The following is a 20,481-nucleotide window of genomic DNA, read 5'->3' as shown; positions in this document are numbered from 1 at the left end:
TGGACACCAACAGGACTAAAAGAGCCACAGAGTCTCGGCCCTGGACACAGTGGAAGCTCCGGCTGATGACAGACAAAGGAAAACCTCTGTCGAGACATCGAGACAAACAAGATAATTATCACACATGGGCAGACACAGACGTTGACGCGACACTACTTACACACAGTCCACTCCGTCATTACACAAACTTGATGATATACGCACACACACACACACACACACACATGCACGTGGGTGCATCGTTCCACATGCACTTGCATACTTGCAGACATAACACACACACACACACACACACGTATCCCGGTCCCTTGCTTAATGAGGGGCCATCAGAAAGGGGGTGGGCGTGTGTGCGCTGTGGTGAGAACTCATAAGCTGCTGAAAAATGTTGTTTACAGTTTTCACTGGTGCAAGTTTACACTGTCACCCGTCGCGCTCCGACTCTGAGACGAGGCGGGTCACAAAACTCAGGCGACCAACGGCGCATCAAACATTATACGTCTAAACAGCATAGTGTTTGATGATCACACATCCTGTTGTGCACTGTAAATGTTATCTGTGTTATCTGCAGACTAAATAATGTCCAAATGTCTTCACGGGACACTGGGAGCAGTACAGTATTACTATTTTTAAATCAGTGAGCGCACTTGTCGTTCCTATTTAGCACATGTCATTTAGGAGGAAGCCGACACCTGGCTAACCTGATGCCTCACAATCCAAATGAGGAAGGGAAACTCGCTCACTGTGCCAGTTACACATGTCAACCACGGAGTCTGCTATGAGGCACATTCTTCTTATACATCTAAAAGATTCTTAAGCTTTCCTCAGACTCATCTCACACCTTAGACACAGGATTTCCAGCACTCCACCAGTCCATCATCTCCTTCACATGGAGGGAGTCTCTCTTTTTGCTGCTGTCAGATTCACACCTTCTCTCCTTTCCCTCTCCACACATGTCTCTCGTGTTTTCTCTTTATGACAACAAGGGCTCTGGATCTGTTTCTCTTCGCTCTCCTCCTCCACTCCCATTTCCCACCCTCCACATAACATGTTAATGGGATATAAGGAACCCTGGTCAGTGTACACAGCGAATTAGCAGTGTTCTGTATAGAATAATAAGCACCGAAAATGTGAAAGCAACACCTATTTCCGAGAGTTACAGGCTGGCTGCTGTGTGGTTGTCACTTCTGGTTGCAGGTCATTCGGAGGTTACCTGCGGCTTCCTGGCACTGGCTGCGGTTGATGTAGGCGAAGTGGTGATGGCAGCTCTGAGACTCGCACACACAGCCCTCGGTGGTCAGGTTACAGCCTGAAAACATGCAGGCTGGGTTGGACGGTCCCACATACTTCTCCCTGTGTTTCTCCCGGTGCTCGTGCCGCCGACCCTCTGAAACACAGACCGACAGTCACCGGTGAGTCACACACAATGGCACCATACAAGTATGAGCAGGGTGCCACTAGACAAGCCCTCAGCATGTGTGTCATCACTGTGATATGTATGTAGCATTAGGCACCTCAGAGCCACATCTGCTATGGATTAGCCCCTCAATGGACAGCATTATATCCCCTGACTCATATTCTGTGCATGTGTGGGTGTCACACAATGTGTGTAATGGAAGACAAGGGCTCACCTGACTTGATGGCTTTCGTGCAGGTTTCTTGGTCCGCGTAAGTGAAAGAGCCCAGACAGGAGTGACGGGCGTCACACACACACTCCTCTCCGGCTCTGTCGCAGCCTGTCATCAGGGGACAGCGCTCATCCTCGAGGCCTGCCTCCGGATGGCCGGGGAGCACTGCGGAGGCGGGGGACATCGATGAAAACATGAAGACTGGGTGAGGACATGAACTGCTTACGTGGACCTATTCGTCTTTTTTTTGTCATCGTGGCTGTGATCGAATTGGACATAATTGCAGGTAATCACGAGGCAAAATGTGCCAGAAATCTAGTCCCTTGTTTCCCGAAAGTGCTGAAGGAGGTTGGCCGGCTTACAGCGCTCATTGCGACATGTGAATATCCTGTCACAACTGTTACTTCACTGACCAGTGTATTTCTGTGCTGCTATCTGTGCTGCTATCCCTCCATCCTCGTCATGCTGTGCTACTTGCGCCATTTTCTTTTTTGCTTTAGTTCCTCAGCATGGGGCCCCCCCAGGGCTTTCTATCTGCTGTTGCTGGGACACCACTTCTGTACAAATGCCACTTGCTTCACACCCACTTATTGTTTCTTGCCCCTGTGTGTGTCACCCCCCCCCCACCCGAGATGGCACATCAAGACTGGGCTCAACTTGCATGAAACTTTCAACAGGAAGGAATGCATGAGGGTACGATGTGTCACGCTGGTGCCATGTGAGCTGAAACCCCCGGGATTAAAGGGCCCCAACATACACTCCGTTCAAAGTCTTCCTTTCCCATGCGCGCATAAACAAACACACATATACCCCCCGAATCTCCATCGTAGCTGTTCAAGAGCAGTGTGAGCGGCAGCAGAGTAAACAGGATGAGACCAACTGAAACACAAGAGCGACCCCTTCCCAAGCGTTTAGCTCCCAGGCCTCGAAATCAAGAGTGTGGAAGCGTGATTGGAGCTTATCATAATACTCTGGCTTTCTTCTCCAAACAGCAATACACCAGAACAATGCACAAGAGGAAACGGTTTAACTGGCCAAGATAAACACGGAGGGTCGTACGGTGTATTTACCTGACTACTGTTGTGATCCTACCTGAAATAAAGCTTCATATGAAGCAAGGCGCCATTAGGGGTCAAGGAAAAGGTAATGGGATGACTTAAAGTGACCGGAAAAACAGTGGAATTCCATGGCTTTGCTTTTTCACTGCTGTAAACTCATAATAAAATGCATATGTCGGTCCATTTGAATTTGAAACAGATATTCCACCATGGGGGAAAAACCCATTTTACAAATAGATTTTTACATGATTTAAGTGAGTCAATGTGAGTGCAGAAGCATTGTATCCTTTGAAAGTCTTTTTTGTGATAAAGTGGACGACGATGATGCAGGATGCTCAACGGTGTTATGGGCGACAGTAGCCGCCGGTGAAAGAAGTGAAGGGAACACTGAGCCAGCCTGTGCTCATAATAGCTCTCCCAGACAAAATGCACAAAATGCCACACCAAAACTTTCCTGTGATTTCCTCTCACCTTAAAATGATCCTCACTTCCACGTTTTTCCATCCTGAGGGTACCTGTCACTAGTCTGTGTGGAATGCTTAATGTGGTACATTGGCCCCGTTCATACCTGGTATTAACATCCAATCATCCATCCGATCGCACCTGAGACAGCCTTTTAAGTACGACTGACGACACCTGCACACCGGCATTAAAACGTGGATCTTGGATATGTCCAATATGACCACACGTGTAATCAGATCTGGCATCCCCACTCTTTATTTAACTCTACGCTGACGTCATGACTGTTTGCAAGGAAAGTAAGACGGTGATATGGTGCAGTGGCTAACATTGTTGCCTCACAGCAAGAAGGTCATAGATTTGGTTCCTGGTCTGACTTCTGTGTAGACTCTGCATGTATTGTTGCCCGGTGTTACCTTTACCCCAGAGAGCCCACTTTGTTCTAAGTTGGTCTGTATCAGCCTTGAACCCTTTGGCCTAACCCTAACCTGATCTGGTCCAGCCTGTTATCTGGCCTGGCATGACTCTCGCAAGGCCTCATGGCTTCATCCCAGGGGGATTTCTCTCTCAGCCACTGAGACTGCTTGTCTTGGCATCCAGAGCCAGGATGGAAACGTTGACCTCTGGAGGCCCTTTAGCTGATAGCATGCTAAAAAGGAAGTCTTTGAAACATTAGATAATACCAGAGGAAGGGAGAAGGAGAAGGCATACGAAGGCGCGCGGTGGACATTACGTCTCTGTAAGACACACACTCTGTTACGTGGTATGTTAAGTGCCTTTGGAGCTTGGGGGGAAATTCTGTGGGATGACATACACAGAAATGCAATGAAATCATTCGGCTGCAAAGACTTGATGATTTCACTTGACTGATGGTCTAATCATTGAAGGTGAAAAGTCAGAATTTCTCACGGAATGAAAACAGGCACTCGGACGCTCTTGCGACAGCAGCAAAAAGGAAACTGACATCATTTGCGTCCTGAAGCTGCTACGTTTCGTTAAACTCTGTCCGCTCACAGGTTTTAATACAGATCTGCTGGTGGTTTGTTCAATTATTTGTTCACAATTAGAAATAATGAAATTACTGGAAAGAAAACAATGGATTAAAAACTTAGTTACAAAAACAGGATTAACAATTTATGTCCAGTTCATTTTTGATATTGGATGTGTCGTCTTGTGTAACATTTTCTTTGGAGTTGGGAAAACGCAGCTTCCCCCCTGGAGCCGTTTAAGTTGTTGTTTCCATTAAGCAATTTAAGTTTGTCAGGCACGTAAACAATGACTGCTGACGCACTAGCAAGGTTTTACTCCTGTATAAATGTCACCTGTGTTTAGCGGTAGCTCCTAACAGATTCTGACCACCCAGAAAATCAAAACTGTGAAGAGCGAGGCACGGGATCAGAAAGCGGAAACATTCACCCCCTGTTCCTGATTGCGAGTCTAATCACTATAAGACTCTTGCCGCTTGAGGAGGGAAATCTGGGATCAGCCTCCAGCAGTCTGCCTACTGTGGCCCCTGAAAACACACTGGGAGGTGTTGATTTACCCCCACCTAGACCCTCTGGGATAGTGAGGTTGCACGTGTATGTGTCTAATTTAGGGGTCACCAGCATGCTTCCAGGTCCCCGGGGCCAAAGGACCAGAGGCACAACTCAATCAGAGGAGACATTCAGCCTCCCACTCAGTCCAAAGCTGTTAATTTGCAGAGATGTCCTCCAGGCGCCAGCGTAACCTGCACACGGGGCCACAATCAGCGACGGCGTCTCCTGAGATGGCCGGGGGCCAGAGAACCCTAGAAAACAGTTGTGGAGCCCTGACCGGGACCACCCCTCTGATGCATGATGGGAGGGCAGGCTCAAACCATGAGAGCTGCTTACTCTCTCCTATAGTCCTGTCAATCCTCTTCAATCATCCCAAAACAGACTGGACAGAGTGCAGGTGGAGGGCTCCTCCCACTGGGAGTTCATTCCTTAGGGGAAGGCCTTTGCTACTTGTTTCATTCAAAGCGCAGAACCCGACACTCAGCGCGCCGCTTTGAAGTTCACAGAGTCGCTCAAATGGTGCATAACATGAGCACATCCACAGTGTAACAGCCCAGCTCTGCTTGCCAGGGAACAAAACAGTGCCCCACTGTGGGTTTACAGGATTGCGAATGAAAATCTGCAGGGGGGGGGGAACTTTTGTAACCATGCTGTCAAACAATGACACACACACAAACAACATAAGCCAGAAAAGGGCAGTTTGGGGATTAAATTACAGTGTGTTTCCCAGAGTGAACATACAATCATCATTGTTTGTCACACCACAAGTTACCACAATTCTTAACCTCCCACGGATTCAACCCCTCAATTTTTAGTCTCATCTCAATTCACTGCCGTCTAATAAATGTCTCTTTGAGCTGCAGAACCAAAAAGGAGCACATGGGACCTCGTAGAGCTGCGACCACGGTGCCAGATAACTGCTGCCAAATGTATTGTCGGGCTTCTGAGCTGAGAGTGAATGAAGCTTTGAGGAGAAGAAAGAGCGGTTGAACATGACTCCTCTCCTGGCAGACGAGAGCCACTCAGAGACCTGGGGAGCTGCTGCTGCTGCAGGCAGAGACAAGGTAAACACTGACACAGTCTCTGCAGTCAGGACCTAGACTGATGTCTGAATAGTGGTGTTCTCAAGAAGGGGACGGTTTTGCACACTCAACAAACACTACAAAACAGTTTTTTCCCTCTCTTTGAATCACAACAATGGAGATTGTGTTTCTGCTGGTTTGTTGAAAAGTTGAGATGTTCTTGGATGAGATTGTCTGGGTCATGGACCAAGGAAGTGTGGTCGTCCAGCTTGAGAAGTGTGGGCTCTTCTATTCATTCATCATTTGGCTCACCAATCAGAAAAGGTCACACTTCAGTCCTGTAATGGTGCTTTTTTGTGTGTTTGGAGGTTTGCGCACAGCAACGTTAAAACCCAGGCTTACAACACACTCAAAAGTAAAAATGAAGCTTAAATGACACACTTCGACTCACCTTTGCATACTCCAATCTCAGGAATTGTGGCAGCTCCGGTCTTGTTGACGGAGGCACACGTCAGCCCCAGGGCGCAGTAGCCGTGAGTCCAGTCCTGTCCGCCGCAGGTCTCCCATTCCAGGCGGGCGCAGCGGTCACAGCATCCGCACGGATCCTTCGCCAGGGTCCGGCCACCCTCGCAGCCGTGCGCGCCTTTGACCGGGCAAGAGCGCAGATTGCACGGCGTGCACTCGTGCGCCGAGAGCGCCCGCACCAGAAAGAGGACATTCAATAAGACAACGGAGCACTTGCTGAACATGGTTGTCTTCTCCTCGTGTGATCACTTTCCCCAGAGAAATGGCTGGAAACTGTAAAATCGCAAGCAAAAGCGTGAAGTCACTGGGATGTAGCCAGAGCTGAAAGTCTTCAAAGTTCAGTGATGAGTCTTCCCCTCAGGTCTGGAGTTCAGTTTATTACACAACAGCTCGCTTCTTTCTTCAAAAAAAAAGGTAAAAAAATAAATAAATAAAATACAACACAAGTCCGAAGTAAAGTGGCAGCAATATCCAGTTCAGTAGAAACAGGTAGAAGCGCGCGTCCCGGGCGATATACACGCAGGAATCCTGGACAGAGGCTGAGGATGAAGCTGCTGCTGCTGCTGCTGCTGACAGCCACACACGAGAAGGCAATGGGAGCTTTAATTTGACACACAGGAATATAGGAATTAGCGGTGCTCCCCTCCTCCTGACTGACGCAGCAGCCGACCAGTCACAGGGAGCGAAAGGAGGGAGGATTTGAACCGATTCATATTATGCGCCCGAGACTCGTCTGTGGCGGAGTTGCGCAATCATGCAACTTTACATGTCCCGAATTAACGTCTCCCCCCTTTTTTCTGCCTCGTTTACTGTAAACAGACATTCTGTAAAGCCATTTCTGACTTTCCAACAGTCTTCATTTAAAAAAAATAAAAAGTCTTTGCAGCTGAAGTTAGGAATACTCCAGTACAGAGGATTTCAAACTAACTAGTTATTTACAATTCACTTCACACATGGACACCAGATAATTGACATATTTGTGTCTGTCTCAATGTGCAAAAACAGGCCAAAACTATGCAAACGAAATTACCGTAATAACCACAAATAAGCTACTGAATTGATCACTAAATTAAATATAATCAAGAAATAAATACATCAGTTATTTGAATTGTATGATTGAACGATGTATTATATGAGCAAATATGTAGGTGAATAGGATAGTTGACTCATTTACAACTAAAAAGAAATCATTAAAATCGATTCACTGATTAATCTTAATCAAAAACTCACATTGCAGTATCTCAATCTCCTGGGATTTTCACATACTATCTCATGTTAATAAATATTTATGTCACAGTCGGGATTTACAGGAAGACTCTTGTCACCACTTTTCGAATTGTTCTCTACTTCTGCTCAACAATACGGCAATAAAGTCTGTCAGAGCCTCATAATAAAACATATCAGGCCTTATCGCGGCCATTTATCTCTCCACAGCTTTACCTTTTGTGTGTGTGCACGCTTGTGTTTGTAGGTGTCGGGCTGTGTGTGCAGGTGGCTTTGGGAGGCTAATAGGTTATCTCATGTTTGCTGAAGTAGTGTTTGTGTGCGTTTGTAGGCAGATGGGCGGTGGTGGCGTATGATGTGAGGGCAGTGGGCACAGCTGGTGCAACAGGCACTATCCATCCATCCATCCACTTTCTACCGCTTTATCCTCCACAGGAGGGTCACCACGGGGGGTGCTGTGCCAATCTCAGCTGACTTAGGACGATAGACGGGGGTCACACCCTGGACAGTTTGCCAGTCCATCGCAGGGTCACATAGAGACAAACAACCATTCACTACGGTCAATTTAGAGTGTCCAATTTACCTAATTCCCATAAGCCGGAGAAGCCGGAGAAAACCCAATCATACATGGGGAGAACATGCAAACTCCATGCAGAAAGCCCCTTGTTCCACCCGGGGGCTTGAACCTGGGTCTTCTTGCTGCAAAGGCAAGAGTGCTCACCAGAGAGCACAAAATTCCGCCAAGACAGCGATCACTACCAAAATAATTTACTTTATTCCTTTAGTCATAACCTACATTGCCAGAAATTATCAGCAAAATAGAGTGTCGGGAATCCGCCCAGAGAACACAATCTTCCACCAATCCTGAATCTGCGCTGTATCCATATCTAGATTACCACCGAAATCTAATCATTTCTTCCTTGGAATATTGGACTGCTACATCACAGAAACCGGAACATTTAATCAGAATACATTCACACAAATAGCTTTTCCAGTTATTCTGCTCTCAGACTGGACGTAGTCTTCTGGTTTGCCAGGTGAAGCCAATCAGGAAATAATATTTTGCCTCTGCAAGATGAAAGTCTGTGGGAAAATGAACCGACTTCTGGAGTTAATGTCTCAATTGTTTGTTTCAGGACTTCCTCAACAGCACACGACGTCACGGCCCATACGAGTGGACACTGCTGTGATTGACAGCTGGTATCATCCAATAGGAGCCTGGTGGCAAGTGAGTTCTTGAACGAGGGCGTTAAGAAGCAAATCTTGTCCCCCCTTTTCCTGTTACATAAATGACCAAAAACAGACAGAGAGAGAACCAGTGCTACAATGTGCTGTTATTTCTAAACAACTTCCGATTTAGAAATGTGATCAAAAATAAAAACACCACAAAGTCACTGTTCATGTCAGAATTGTGAGGATATAAATCCCCACTTCTGGGGGATTTTCTCTTCGCTCTCATTGGAACGATTTCCCCCCCCAAACACCAATCAGATGTCATCTGGGAGGGATGATTTCCCCCACAATGTCAACACACAACAGCACCTCCTTCATTTGCAACATCTGCCTGGAGCCACTCGCTCCAACACAAACACAACATCCAGGAAACCATCCCCGCAGCACGCATAATCAGCCCTTGCAACACAACTCGGCTCTTGTCCTCCCGTTCTCCCCCCACCGCCCTCCCTCGCGCCATCCACTCCTTAAAGCTCTTGTCAAAGGGGCTGACCGTCGACCGCTGACTGGACGCTCACTGCTGGTTGACAGATCACACAAGGACCTTGAAGAGGCTGGTTTTCCATTCATTTTTTAAAAGATTAGAGGCTCCTCACAGACCGAGGGTTTGGTTTTGACCAATTGTGGAGGAAATTGACCATAGGTGTGAGAGTGAATGGTTGTTTGTTTCTATACGTGGCCCTGTGATGGACTGGCAAACTGTGTACCCCGCCTATCGCTCTATGTCAGCTGAGACAGCACCTCCGAGACCCTGGATGGATGTATGGTTCTCATTCATCCAGGTCAGGCTAACAACTGAAGACTTCCTATATTTTCTTTCTGTCTAATAACTAGATGTGTGAAAGTGCATCATAATGGGTGCCTCTCCATTAACGATAAACGGTAAAGTGACTGGAATTACATCAGAATCCACCCTCATTAGACTCACACTTGGCACACGCCTTGAGTCGAATGGTGCATGAACGTGGTGCTTTGAAAATGTCATTATAATTATGTCCGGCGTCACACACCACAGGCAGATTATCCATCACGTTAGCGTTGGTAGATTCCAAATGAAGTCCAATCAAAGTGTTGTTGACTTAAACGTGAATATAAAAGTCCATTACGTTGAAACCAATGAGTTCACACAGCTCTCTCTCTCTCTGTTTGTCAGTGTAGTGGTGTTTGGATCTTTTATCGCCTAATGACATGTCTGTGCCGCACACAGGAAGGGATCTGTTTTATGTTAAGACAGACGGAGACAACGACGACATTGTACTCAAGAAGTGAGACCGCAGCAAACAGGTTGCACCATGGCTGCAAACACAAAGAAGAAGCACCCTCGGAAAAAAAACACCCTGATTTCACTGATTTCAGCTGTGTGATGGGATAAATGCTTCTTGCCGCTGCCTGTTCCTGTGCTGCCGCTGTATACACATAAATGCTCCCTAGGTCTGACCGTAAAAATGTCCAAACAGAGGCAGACAACGCTTTCTCACTGCAGCTTCAAAACCCCCCGAGCACAATCTTCTACACTATGTGCCAGGGCGTTGGTAATTTGCGTCTCTGTGCGAAGCAAACAGAAGGAAAAGGTGGGGCAGCGAAAAGCTTTCTGCAGGACCATAATAACTGCTCTGTGTGTTTGCTAATGATGCTCTGAGACACAGACCATTGGGGGAAAATGCAGCAAAAAGGGGCGCCGGAGTCACTCTCTCCTACACCGAAGCCCGTGGTGTGATGATTGCTATCCCGCTGTCATTTACCCACCAGATTAGATAACCTCTATCTGTCACCCAGTTCCTTCTATCAGTGCAGCGGAGGCAGCTGATTTACACCCGGCTGCTGTGGAGGTGTCAGGCTGCTGGCGATGATGTGTTTTCTGTACTGTAGATGGGTGTGAGCGATGGTTCCGAGAGTGCACTAATACAAAGGATGACGACGGGGGGCTGAAAGTAGAGTGTCATTCAAGGAGCTGAGTGCACATGGAGTGGACGGCGGGTGGCACACCTGATTAATCTGCAAGGATGAGCTCAGGGGTTGGTTTTTTCCCCCCCCCTCCAAGTGCACTGTTATCATCTTTGCTTATAGCTTATCTGCGAGCACAAGGTGTTGGACTGCTCCACACTTTTCAGACTGAGGCCAAGTGATGGGGACTCCAGAGTTGGTGCCTGGCAAAGAGCCAGAGGGAGTGAGTTCCAGAGGGTTGGAGCAAAAGCCAAAGTTTTGCCTGCAGCTGTGGGGGGTGGAGAGGAGGACCATGGAGGAGAAGCTTGAAGATGATCCGGAACTTAACGGGGAGCCAGTCCAATTGTTTCAGCGTGCGGGTGATGTGTTGCCAAGGGAAATATGGAGCATTTAGCACGGAGACTAAGCAACACACACGCTAATGAATGGCCTGTTTCAAACTCGGAGCAGATGAAGACATTGTTTTCTTTCTTTTACACAACTATCCAAAATAGTATCCAAAAGAGGTGTGAACAAATCAAAACATTTCCGAAAATTAGTCAAAACCACAAACAGATGCAACACAATGATTTGAAGACACTGTACAGCAGCCTGAAGAAATACGCGGCCGTGATGACTCTTTTCCAATGACTGCCGTCCATCTGGACTCACTGTTTTTGTTTCTCACTTTGAGCCCTTTAATTGTTTGGAGCGCCGTAGAAAGTTTGGAAATAGTCGGAGGAAGCATCCAGGAAGTGTAAGTTCTCATGTAGCAGATTAAAGCAGATTCACAGGCGTAGCTTTTGTCTATATTCATGTCCTCCTCTCTTTGTATGGCCTCTGTTTTCTGTCCTTTTCCTCTCTGTTTTCCCTTTCCCTCTGTGAGGTCTGGTGCAGTTGCTGTTGTCCTTGCAAGGGACTATAATAATGTGTTCTGACACCACCAGGTCTCCTGCAGTCATCTTCTTTCTGTTTTGCAGAACCCACAGAGTCGTCACAGCAGCAGAGTAGCAACACATTGCTTCACGAGTCCCCCTCCTTTTTCTTCCTCTGGCTAAATATCCTGGTCCTGGTTGAACCTTTAAGGGTTCAGTGAGTTCAAACAACCCCAAGGGTGAGGTATGCCACTTTGGCTTTGTAGTGTGTAAATTGTTGTTTTCTATTGAGTAATGGGGAGAGGATGTAAATCTAAGCAGATGTCTGGTCAGTGAGTGAGTGACTGAGATGTATATGTGTGCTGTCTGAGGTCATTTTCATGTTTTCTCACACGTGTTTTCATGGGAAGTGCACGACAGATGAGATTTGATAGGATTAGTGTGAGATGGAGCCCTTTGCCTGTGACAAATTATTGCATTTATGAACTTAAAACCTATGGTCACGGACCATACGCTGTCATCATAGAACAGACAGAGAACACGGCCTCTCATCATTCATGGTTCCCAGAGGATCCTTAATACTTTGGGGTTCACCTTATCATGAGATTGACATAAAATATGACAGTATTTAATCTTTAACATCACTTCTCACTAATCTTAAACTTCACAACTTAAACCTGAACAGTAATCTAATGTCCTCACTGAAATGATTTATGTTTTTGAGAAATTTAGTGAGTAGCATCGTATATCGTATTTGATATATATTCCCTGCGTCCAGACTTGTACCGCCACCCGATGGTGAAGTGGTACGTTACACACTGAAGCTTTAGGGCAACTGGGAGCCGTGCAGTTATTAAATATTAAATGAATGTGTATAAGTAGACTGTATTATATAAAACAATAATAAAATTGACTTCAAATGGCAATTGTTAATACATATGGCACAAATTACAATACCACTTTTCCGTGTCCAATACCGATGTATTACAATGTCGTAAAAACTGTACCGCACACATAGTGTTGACATAATAACATTAGCTTAGTATTAGACACGTGAGGTTTCCGGGTTCCACTGGCACACGGACTCATTATGACTTCAATCCTTTGGCTGCAGATTACGCTGCGCCGCACTCTCTCCCTCTCCATGAGATCCCATGACCTTGTCCACTCGCTTGTTTGACAAGAATAAGTGGCACACTTACTCACCCCTGCTGCGCTCCATCCAGCACGACATGAAGTGGACCGCTGAGAAGTCTGGAGTCTATACAAATCTGTGCAATTGGAACCCGAAAGAAACTCTTTCAGTGCCATTCCCCCAACACTTCCCTAGTGTATCTTTCCTTTCATACATGAGATAATTGAGACTCACACTGGCCGGTCTACAGTTACCATACATGAGTAGAGGGAGAGGCTGTAACCCAGATTTTCTGTCCGGCCATAAAGTGCTTCGAGTGGGTGTAGCCGGAGGCATTCGTCAAGTAGATTAACTAAAGAACTGTCTTGTACGTATGTGACAATGTATATGTGGACCTCACTGGGCTTGGCCTTCTCACAGGCAAAGGGTTCAGATTTACTGGCAGATTACTCGATGTGGATCGTGGTGTCAGACAGGAACAATACCTCATCTGCTCTCTGGTTATGCAACCGCGGTGATTTACTTCATATGAACACAATCATGTTGAAGTTTAATTTGTTGGAAACACATCACTGTCATCATTTTGTCTCCTTGTTAGCAAACGACTGAGTCCAACTGACCGGCGTACGTCGTCTGCGCGTCTTCCTGGCCCAAAATGTAAGTCATAATAAACGTTTAAAGTAATAATTGTCTAAGAGTTTGTCATAAAGCTAATTCATGAATGTCATCATTCATGTGTTTTTCATTTAGGTTGCAGCTTAAACGGCAAAACACATTCAGGGAATTTAAGACTTTGTTTTGTTCTTGTACAGAACCAATTTGACCTCTTTTTTTATTAGGGTTCACTTTTCATCGCATGTCATTGTATTTCTTTATGTAATCTAAATTAGTCTGGAGTCACTTTCCCTCTTGGGGTGGCGTCGCAAACGATCACTCTCTTCTTGAAAGTGGACGGAAGAAGGAGGCAAAAAACGATAGGTTTTCTTTGAGTCGCCATCCAAATTTTCTGTCTTATTGTGTAATGAAACACTCATTTGCCTTGGAATATTCAATTTTACATGTCAAACTGGATCATTTCACCCTGAATTGCCTGAAGGAAATTAGCAAACGTCTTAATCTGCAAATTCATGTACTCCAGCACTTAAAAACATACACCTGTGGGTGCAAAATAGACGTTTCTAGTGCTCTCAGTGGGTTTCGCTGCAGGCACCCTGAGGGAAAAAAGGTGCCACATTTACAAATAGACCTCCAGCTGTAAGAGGAATGTCACAACCTGTGTTTCAGCTGTAAATTCTGACATAATTACAGTGCCACTAACTCAGACACTGAGGTGAAACAACCACCTTCGCCAGGGGAAAATGATCAGTGCTTAACGTTACTGTCTGGGCCACAGATTTACTTCTGCCTTTAGTGGAGGAAAGGATGGGCCGTAAGAGCAGGAATGTGAGAAATGCACGCGTCCTCTGACCTTTACGAAGGTGAAGCAATGAGCTGACATCATTACCATAGCTGGCGTGTGCGTACTCGCAGACACATGGGCCAAAGGAAAGTAGACTCAGGTCAAATTAGGGGGAGAGTCGGTTCTGTGCCGTATAAATACTTATGTTACTGTGACACACGTCAGTGATGATGACTGTTATATATGATAATGAAAAAGGATGCACTGTACAGAGATATAGAGGTAGAAACGTGGATTTGTAACTCTCGTCCTTGCCGGCAGCCCATTTCCTATTTAGCATTAAAGCAGGAGCATCTGGCTCTGTTCAACTCCATTTACAAGCATCTTCAAAGCTCACTGACTCGAAGTCACCTTGAAGTTTCCAAGCAACCAGGAGGCACTCTGGAACAGGTGATCACATCCTGCGTGGAATTAAATCTACGACATTGTTCCTCGTTTTCTTTTCAGACCAAACAAATATAACCTGATGAGAGGTTAACTTTAGATGCTGGTTGATCAGATCAATAATGGACATATGTTTACCTACATATGTCTATATTGAGACAGTGGATACACATATTTCCTAAGATGTGAAACTCAACCATTTTGTCCGTCACTCTGACGACACTGTTTGCTGCCTTCGTTACCCTAAAGCATCAAACTTTCCCCCAGACATCTGGGATTACTCGGAAATAAGTTGCAAAGCCTCTGCGTCCCGTTTTCACAACACTGCGTTAAATAAGCCAATAAAGTCAATAAATAAATTGCCTCATAAACTCAATCAATTGAGTTTAGTCAGAGACAAGAGTGTATGAATGAATGAATGGACGGGGAATGACATTTTTTTTTTACAATGTGGTGCTGCCACCATGTGAAATAATAAAAGCGGTGCAGCACAGTGGGACACATTATCTTTATATTGGGGTTCACTTTAACGTAAACCTGTCACTAAATCTGTCAGCGTGCCACGGCTGCTCGTGTGAGATGAAACATCTAAAGGCAGGAAGTCTTTATTCCTCCTGGGGCATTCTTTTTTTTTCTCAGTCTTTGTCACACTGTATCCTGTTTTTCTTCTACAACTAACCACCAGCTAACAATACAAGGAAGGGGGTCTGCGCTCTGTCTAGACGATGGTCTGTCGGCTGTGGTGGATCAGATTTGGTGTGGAACCAAACAACAACAGCTGTGACCACCTGACCCATCTGACTGAGGTTAAATGAGTGTCCCACTCGTCTGGTTGGTCCTGCTCTTTGTGAGTTATCTTCTCGAGCATCATTCCACCTGTTTACAGTTTAGTTTCTGCCTCTTTTCACTCTGAAAGCTGAAGATGAGAGACTAAAAAACACATTTTGTACAACAAGCAGTGGCATATTTAAATCAATAGAGGGCACAATAACACAACTATCCACATCTATGGTTTTTTTGAGGTCACTGTCAGAAGAGTCTTTAGTTCATGGCACAACAAGACGATTATTGAAGAGCCAGAAAAGTAGAACAAACTTTGCAGAAAAGGCATAAAAGAAGAATAGTTTCTCCACATGTGTGAGGGCTCAAATGTGTGCATGATCTCCGGTGTGATCTCAACCACCTTCCTTCATGAATCCTTTTGTTACCTCGCTATTATCCTCTGTATGTCTGCAGACGAGGGCAGAAGAATTGAGCCCCTGGAGCCCTGACGTGTGTTGATCATTTGAAACCATACGTGTTAAGTGTGGCCGGACAGATGATAGCAACACCTAGCTGTCTTTGAAGACTCGCACTAATTTGATATTTGACATGACTGCTCTTTCATACAGGCTGCAGGAGGAAGAAGAAGATGAAAAAAGAAAATGTGCAGCCAGTGTCAAAGTAGGTATAGGGGCAGACTTTCTGGAGCCGGCTCCCTCATACCCTCTGACTACCTGTCACTGGTCAGAGGAACTTTGTCTCTCTGAGCAGATGATGTGATAGAGAAAGGCAGAGTGAGAGTGAGACATAATTAAACACAGAGCCAACAGAGAGAAGGGGCGATGAGGGTTGAAGGCAAGAATTGAGAATAAAGAACAAGGGGAAAGCAGGAATAACGTGTGAGTAAGTAAGGTAAAAAGAAAGAGACAAAGGAGCGAGAGACCAGGAAAAGGGAGGGATGAGAGAGAGCGAGAAAGTGAGAGAGAGGCAGAGAGTCTTGCCCTGAGGCGTTGTTTCTCTGTCTGTGCTCTGTGTGTGTGTGTGTGTGTGTACGCCAGCAGCAGTGTCATACACAGCTGAAGACAATCTCCGTCCGCCAAGAAGAAGCACATCTGGATTTCTCATAATGAAATCCAGTAGGCTGCAAAGTTTAACTGTGCAAAAAGAAAAAAAAAAATACAGTAGAGAGAGAGAGCGTTCACCGAAAATGACAAATTCATGTGAAACTTTATGTACATGTGCACGCGCGATTAAATGCATACGAGCAGAATATAGACGGCGTCCGTCCTGGCTGAGGCTGACAGACGGAGAAATTACCTTCTAACTCTGGGTAAGTGAAAACAGTGTGCAACGTGTAAAACCAGTGACCTCCTGCATTGGTGTCTGCCACAGGGTTAGGAATCTGTTATTTCATGGTGCTCAGATTCTACACACACACACACACACACACACACACTGCCAAGCTGTCCAATCCTCTGCATGTGCCTCATATCCTCCACTTTACCCCCTCTTTCAACATCCTGCACAGAGGAGCTCCACCAGGTTACATGTTCAGGTTGGACCTCTGATTGCTCCCCGGGCTGAGTGGAGGGAGAGAGGGAGAGAGAGGGAGATGATGGAAGGAAGGGCCACAATAACAGTCTGTTTCCTTGCATGTTGGGGCCTGCAGCCTAACCTACTGCACCTGTTGTGGAGGCTCACAGTGACATGTGGGGAGTAGGGTGGAAAGGGCTTAGGGGTTGTGTGGGGTGTGGGGTGTTGGGTGTGGAGGGGCACCTGTATCATGGCCCAAAGCCAGCTGGGAAAGAGTCTGGACAAACCTCAATGCACTTTGTCAGTATCCACTCACACTGTCTGTGCACTTGACAACCCCTGTAGCCACGCCTGCGTGTGTGTGTGTGTGTGTGTGTGTGTGTGTGTGTGCCACTCGGTAATTGGGTAAGTGTGTAATAATGTTGGTCATGGGTATCTGCGACCCGGCCCGGCTGGGTAAACCGTGACCCAGGCAGAACCTCTGTGCGGAGAATAGATGAGGATCTGTGTATGATTTTTGGGAGTGAGTGACTGTGGGGGAGGAAGGGAGGATGTGAGCAGTCACATTTCAGTTTGGTTTAAGCTACAGTATTATGTATGAATCACTCACACCCCCCTGTTTTATTGGTTTCGGTGTAAACGCACGTTGTAGTAGCGGTTTCTTCTTATTATTTATTTATCAGCTGCTGTGCAACATTTAATTGTTTTGTTTTTTTAACCCTTAGATGCCCATGGGTTGTTATTCTTCAAAATCTTTGAAATGAAAAGTTTTTATATTTTCATATTCTAGGTAGTCCTCATAAAACATGTTTGTGACATGAGGCCATTTGCATTTTAAAAATCTTTTGTCATCAATTTTAAGGAATTGCAGTTTTTGTATCATTACCCCCGCTTTTCCATAAGCGGGGTCAAAAATGACCCCAAGCATTTCCGATGGAATCTCCTAAGACCCTTAGATTCTTATCTTATCTCTGGCTGTCATTATAAAGGGTTACCCTAAGTCTAAATCACTCTTTTGTTGGCCATAATGTAATAAAAATCATCATCTTTAACCAAAATTAAAGACATTTCTTAAGTTTATTGCAAAAACACACTGATTCTATTCTCATGGAAGAGTGTAGGTATTGGTAGGTCGTGCATCCAAGGGTGAATTTTGGTTAAAGATGATGATTTTCATTATATTTTGGTCAACAAAGGAGTGATTTATACTTTAGATAAGAATCAAGGGTTCTTAGGAGATTCCATAGGAAATGCTTGGGGTCAAATTTTGAAAAATAACAACCCATGGGGTCACTTATGCATCTAATTGTTTTTTTTTTTAAAGTGAAATATAAAGAGTATGGCTTTTACGGGATGTAGACTTTGGTGACTGACATACACGCTCTCATCTCTCCTCATCAGCCCATCACAGTTGTCTAACAACCCCACGGCCAGAAATGTGATCTTTCCAAGTTTCTTGCCAACATTCCTCGAGGGGATTGACGCGTTTGACTGTACATCTGACTGACTGTCTGTGCCACACTATACCACACCAGAGGGGCGGGTTCACTCTCGCTGTCACTTCAGACAAGATGATGAGCAATCTCCTCTCGCATTGCCGTCCCATTCCGTGCTCCCGATGACATGTTTTCAACACAGTCTTCAAGGAGCACTCTCCGGGGGGAACTCTCTGCATCCTGCATCCGTCACGTCATCACAGACGAGGGGGAACAGCCCTCTGTCGCGCCCTTTCCCTCTGACGCTGCTCTGATTGCCACATTAGTGGAGCTGTGTGACCACATCATCAAGAGCAGTGAGCGCAGCGCGGGGCTTATTATCTCTCATTGCCTCCTCCAGGAACAGGAAATGAACTGAGCAAGTCCAGGGCCCGTTCCAGGGAATTAAATCTCCGAGGGTTTAAGGACTGGAGTGACTTTTTTTTTTTTTATACCAACTAACCAAAACACAATTATCCAATTCCCCTAAACGACGTATTACATTTGCATTAGAGTTGTTTTGGACATGGGGACACACGGAAAGGAACGGCGATGTTTGGAAGATCATTGTGCTTCCATCGTTACCTGGAAGTCCCTCAGAATCGGATGATTGACGGATCCTGATAGTGACTAAAGTGTTGGTGTTGCCTGTCAAGTCTGCCGTATATAAACAAGTCTGCATGCTGCTCCGTCTCAGTCTGTCAGTGCTGTCATGGGGCATTACCGCTCAATGCAACCTCCCTTTACTTCTCTTTCGTGACTCTCCCTCCGCCATGTCACTTTCCATTAAATGCTGCCTCTTTTCACTTCATCCATTTACTTTACATCTCTACCTCCTCCTCCTCCTCCTCCTCCTCCTTCTTCTGTTTGACCAAGTCCGTAGTCATTGTCGGACAAGGCAGCCTCTGTCTGAGCACTTAGCTTGTGTGAATACATGCATCTGTGTGTGCGTCTATGTGTGCTTGAAACTGTTGATACCAGTGTGTGTGTGTGTGTGTGTGTGTGTTTAAGCACGCCTGGGCTGAGCCTTGAGGGCAGTCCTCCTTTGTCCTCCCAACCATCTCCCAGAGATGGATGTGTCTCTAGGGAATTGGCCCCAGAAGAAAAGCACCTCCAGCTCTCTCTCATATTAAATTCTGCTGAGCAAATACAATCTACCAGCCTGGTTTTTTTTTTTTCTTCTCTCCTCTTTCTTTTTTCCCCCTCCCGTGTTTTTGAGAGGAACTCATTTAATGTGTATGTGCACGAGAGTGTGTGTGTGAGCGAGTGTTGATACATATCAAGAATCTTTGTACGTTATGTTTCACAACATTTTTTGTTTGTGGCGAGTCATCCCCCCCGACACTGTTTGGAAAAGCATTTATCGTGCAGTGGGCGAGCATATGTCATGGATCGGATATGTTTTACAATAATGCTTCAGTTCCTTTTGTTGACACATTTGGATGTCATGCTTTTCCCCCTCTAGCCTTTTCCATTACAGGCCTTGGCACGCTGCTGGCTTCCTTGCCCTGTTTGGGGCCAGTGACTGTTAGAAACCCATAAAAATGTGTGCTGGACCTCATTTGCCCATCCTCACAGGAGAATAACAGACTATGAAAGAAGAGTCAGAAAAAAGCTCCCCCTGCCCCCCCTCGTCCGTCCTCCTCTACTCTCTCCAACTGCATCCACTTGCCTCTCCCTGATTTTTTTTGTCCGCTCCTCCCCCAGGCTCAAGGCACGGCACCTGTGGGCCCTCCCTCTCCCTCCCCCCCTCCCTTCCCCTTAACTTTTTCACTCCCCCTCACTCTGGCAGCGTGCCTGTTGCACTGACACAATCACGGCTCTTTGCGTGAGAGGGAGTGCCTGTCTTTCCATGCCTCGCTGATTTGTGTGTGCAGAGATACGCGTGCATTTGTGTATGAAATTGAGGGGAGCAATTACACACACACACACACATCTCTGCGGCAACACAACAAGTCTGACAAAGAAGTCAGATAAGTGTGTGAACTCGGGGTGATTCAACTCTCGCGGCACTGACCTCCAGCCCTCAGGGACCACTCCTCCACTCCTCCACTCCTCCCTCCTCATCGTCACTTGCTACTGCCCTGCTTTGACTCCGTATTTGTCATCACGCAGAGCGGCTGTGGAGCTCATTCCAACGTGATTTTACTAGTAAAGGGAGATTTTATATAGCCCTGCACCTGCTCTCTAGTAAATGGCACTATAAAACAGCTGTGGATGTAAAACTTAATTTCCACATCCCCATGACCAA

At 46.0% G+C, this 20,481-nt stretch overlaps 1 protein-coding gene and 2 long non-coding RNA genes across 6 annotated transcripts in view; 2 read left to right on the top strand and 1 right to left on the bottom strand.

The window, feature by feature from the left end:
- crim1 (cysteine rich transmembrane BMP regulator 1 (chordin-like)) overlaps positions 1-6,803 on the bottom strand; it is a 30,357-nt gene extending 23,554 nt beyond the window's left edge. For both annotated transcript variants that reach the window (XM_044047290.1, XM_044047291.1), the window contains exons 1-3: positions 6,154-6,803; positions 1,629-1,790; positions 1,211-1,384 (exon numbers count right to left, since the gene is read on the bottom strand). In XM_044047290.1, coding sequence (XP_043903225.1) covers positions 1,211-1,384; positions 1,629-1,790; positions 6,154-6,451 — 634 coding nt within the window. In that variant the 5' untranslated portion in view covers positions 6,452-6,803. The remainder of the gene's footprint in view (positions 1-1,210; positions 1,385-1,628; positions 1,791-6,153) is intronic.
- Positions 1,342-5,724, top strand: LOC122782780. The gene is made up of 3 exons (XR_006361973.1): positions 1,342-1,409; positions 1,652-1,830; positions 5,544-5,724. It is a non-coding gene; the product is annotated as an uncharacterized LOC122782780 (long non-coding RNA).
- A 1,792-nt stretch (positions 6,804-8,595) lies between the features above and the next one.
- On the top strand, positions 8,596-19,378 carry LOC122782781. Of its 3 annotated transcripts, none has more exons than XR_006361974.1 (5): positions 8,596-8,679; positions 11,588-11,721; positions 13,216-13,274; positions 15,146-15,307; positions 18,157-19,378. It is a non-coding gene; the product is annotated as an uncharacterized LOC122782781 (long non-coding RNA). The 3 variants fall into 3 exon arrangements; XR_006361975.1 differs by having other exon boundaries at positions 11,588-11,726; XR_006361976.1 differs by lacking the exon at positions 18,157-19,378 and adding an exon at positions 15,852-15,872.
- Positions 19,379-20,481: the final 1,103 nt, after the last annotated feature.

Source organism: Solea senegalensis, linkage group LG16 (assembly GCF_019176455.1).
Source record: "Solea senegalensis isolate Sse05_10M linkage group LG16, IFAPA_SoseM_1, whole genome shotgun sequence".
NCBI lineage: Eukaryota > Metazoa > Chordata > Actinopteri > Pleuronectiformes > Soleidae > Solea > Solea senegalensis.
Note: the sequence above shows the minus strand (reverse complement) of the source record. Positions and strands in the feature narration are given on the sequence as shown.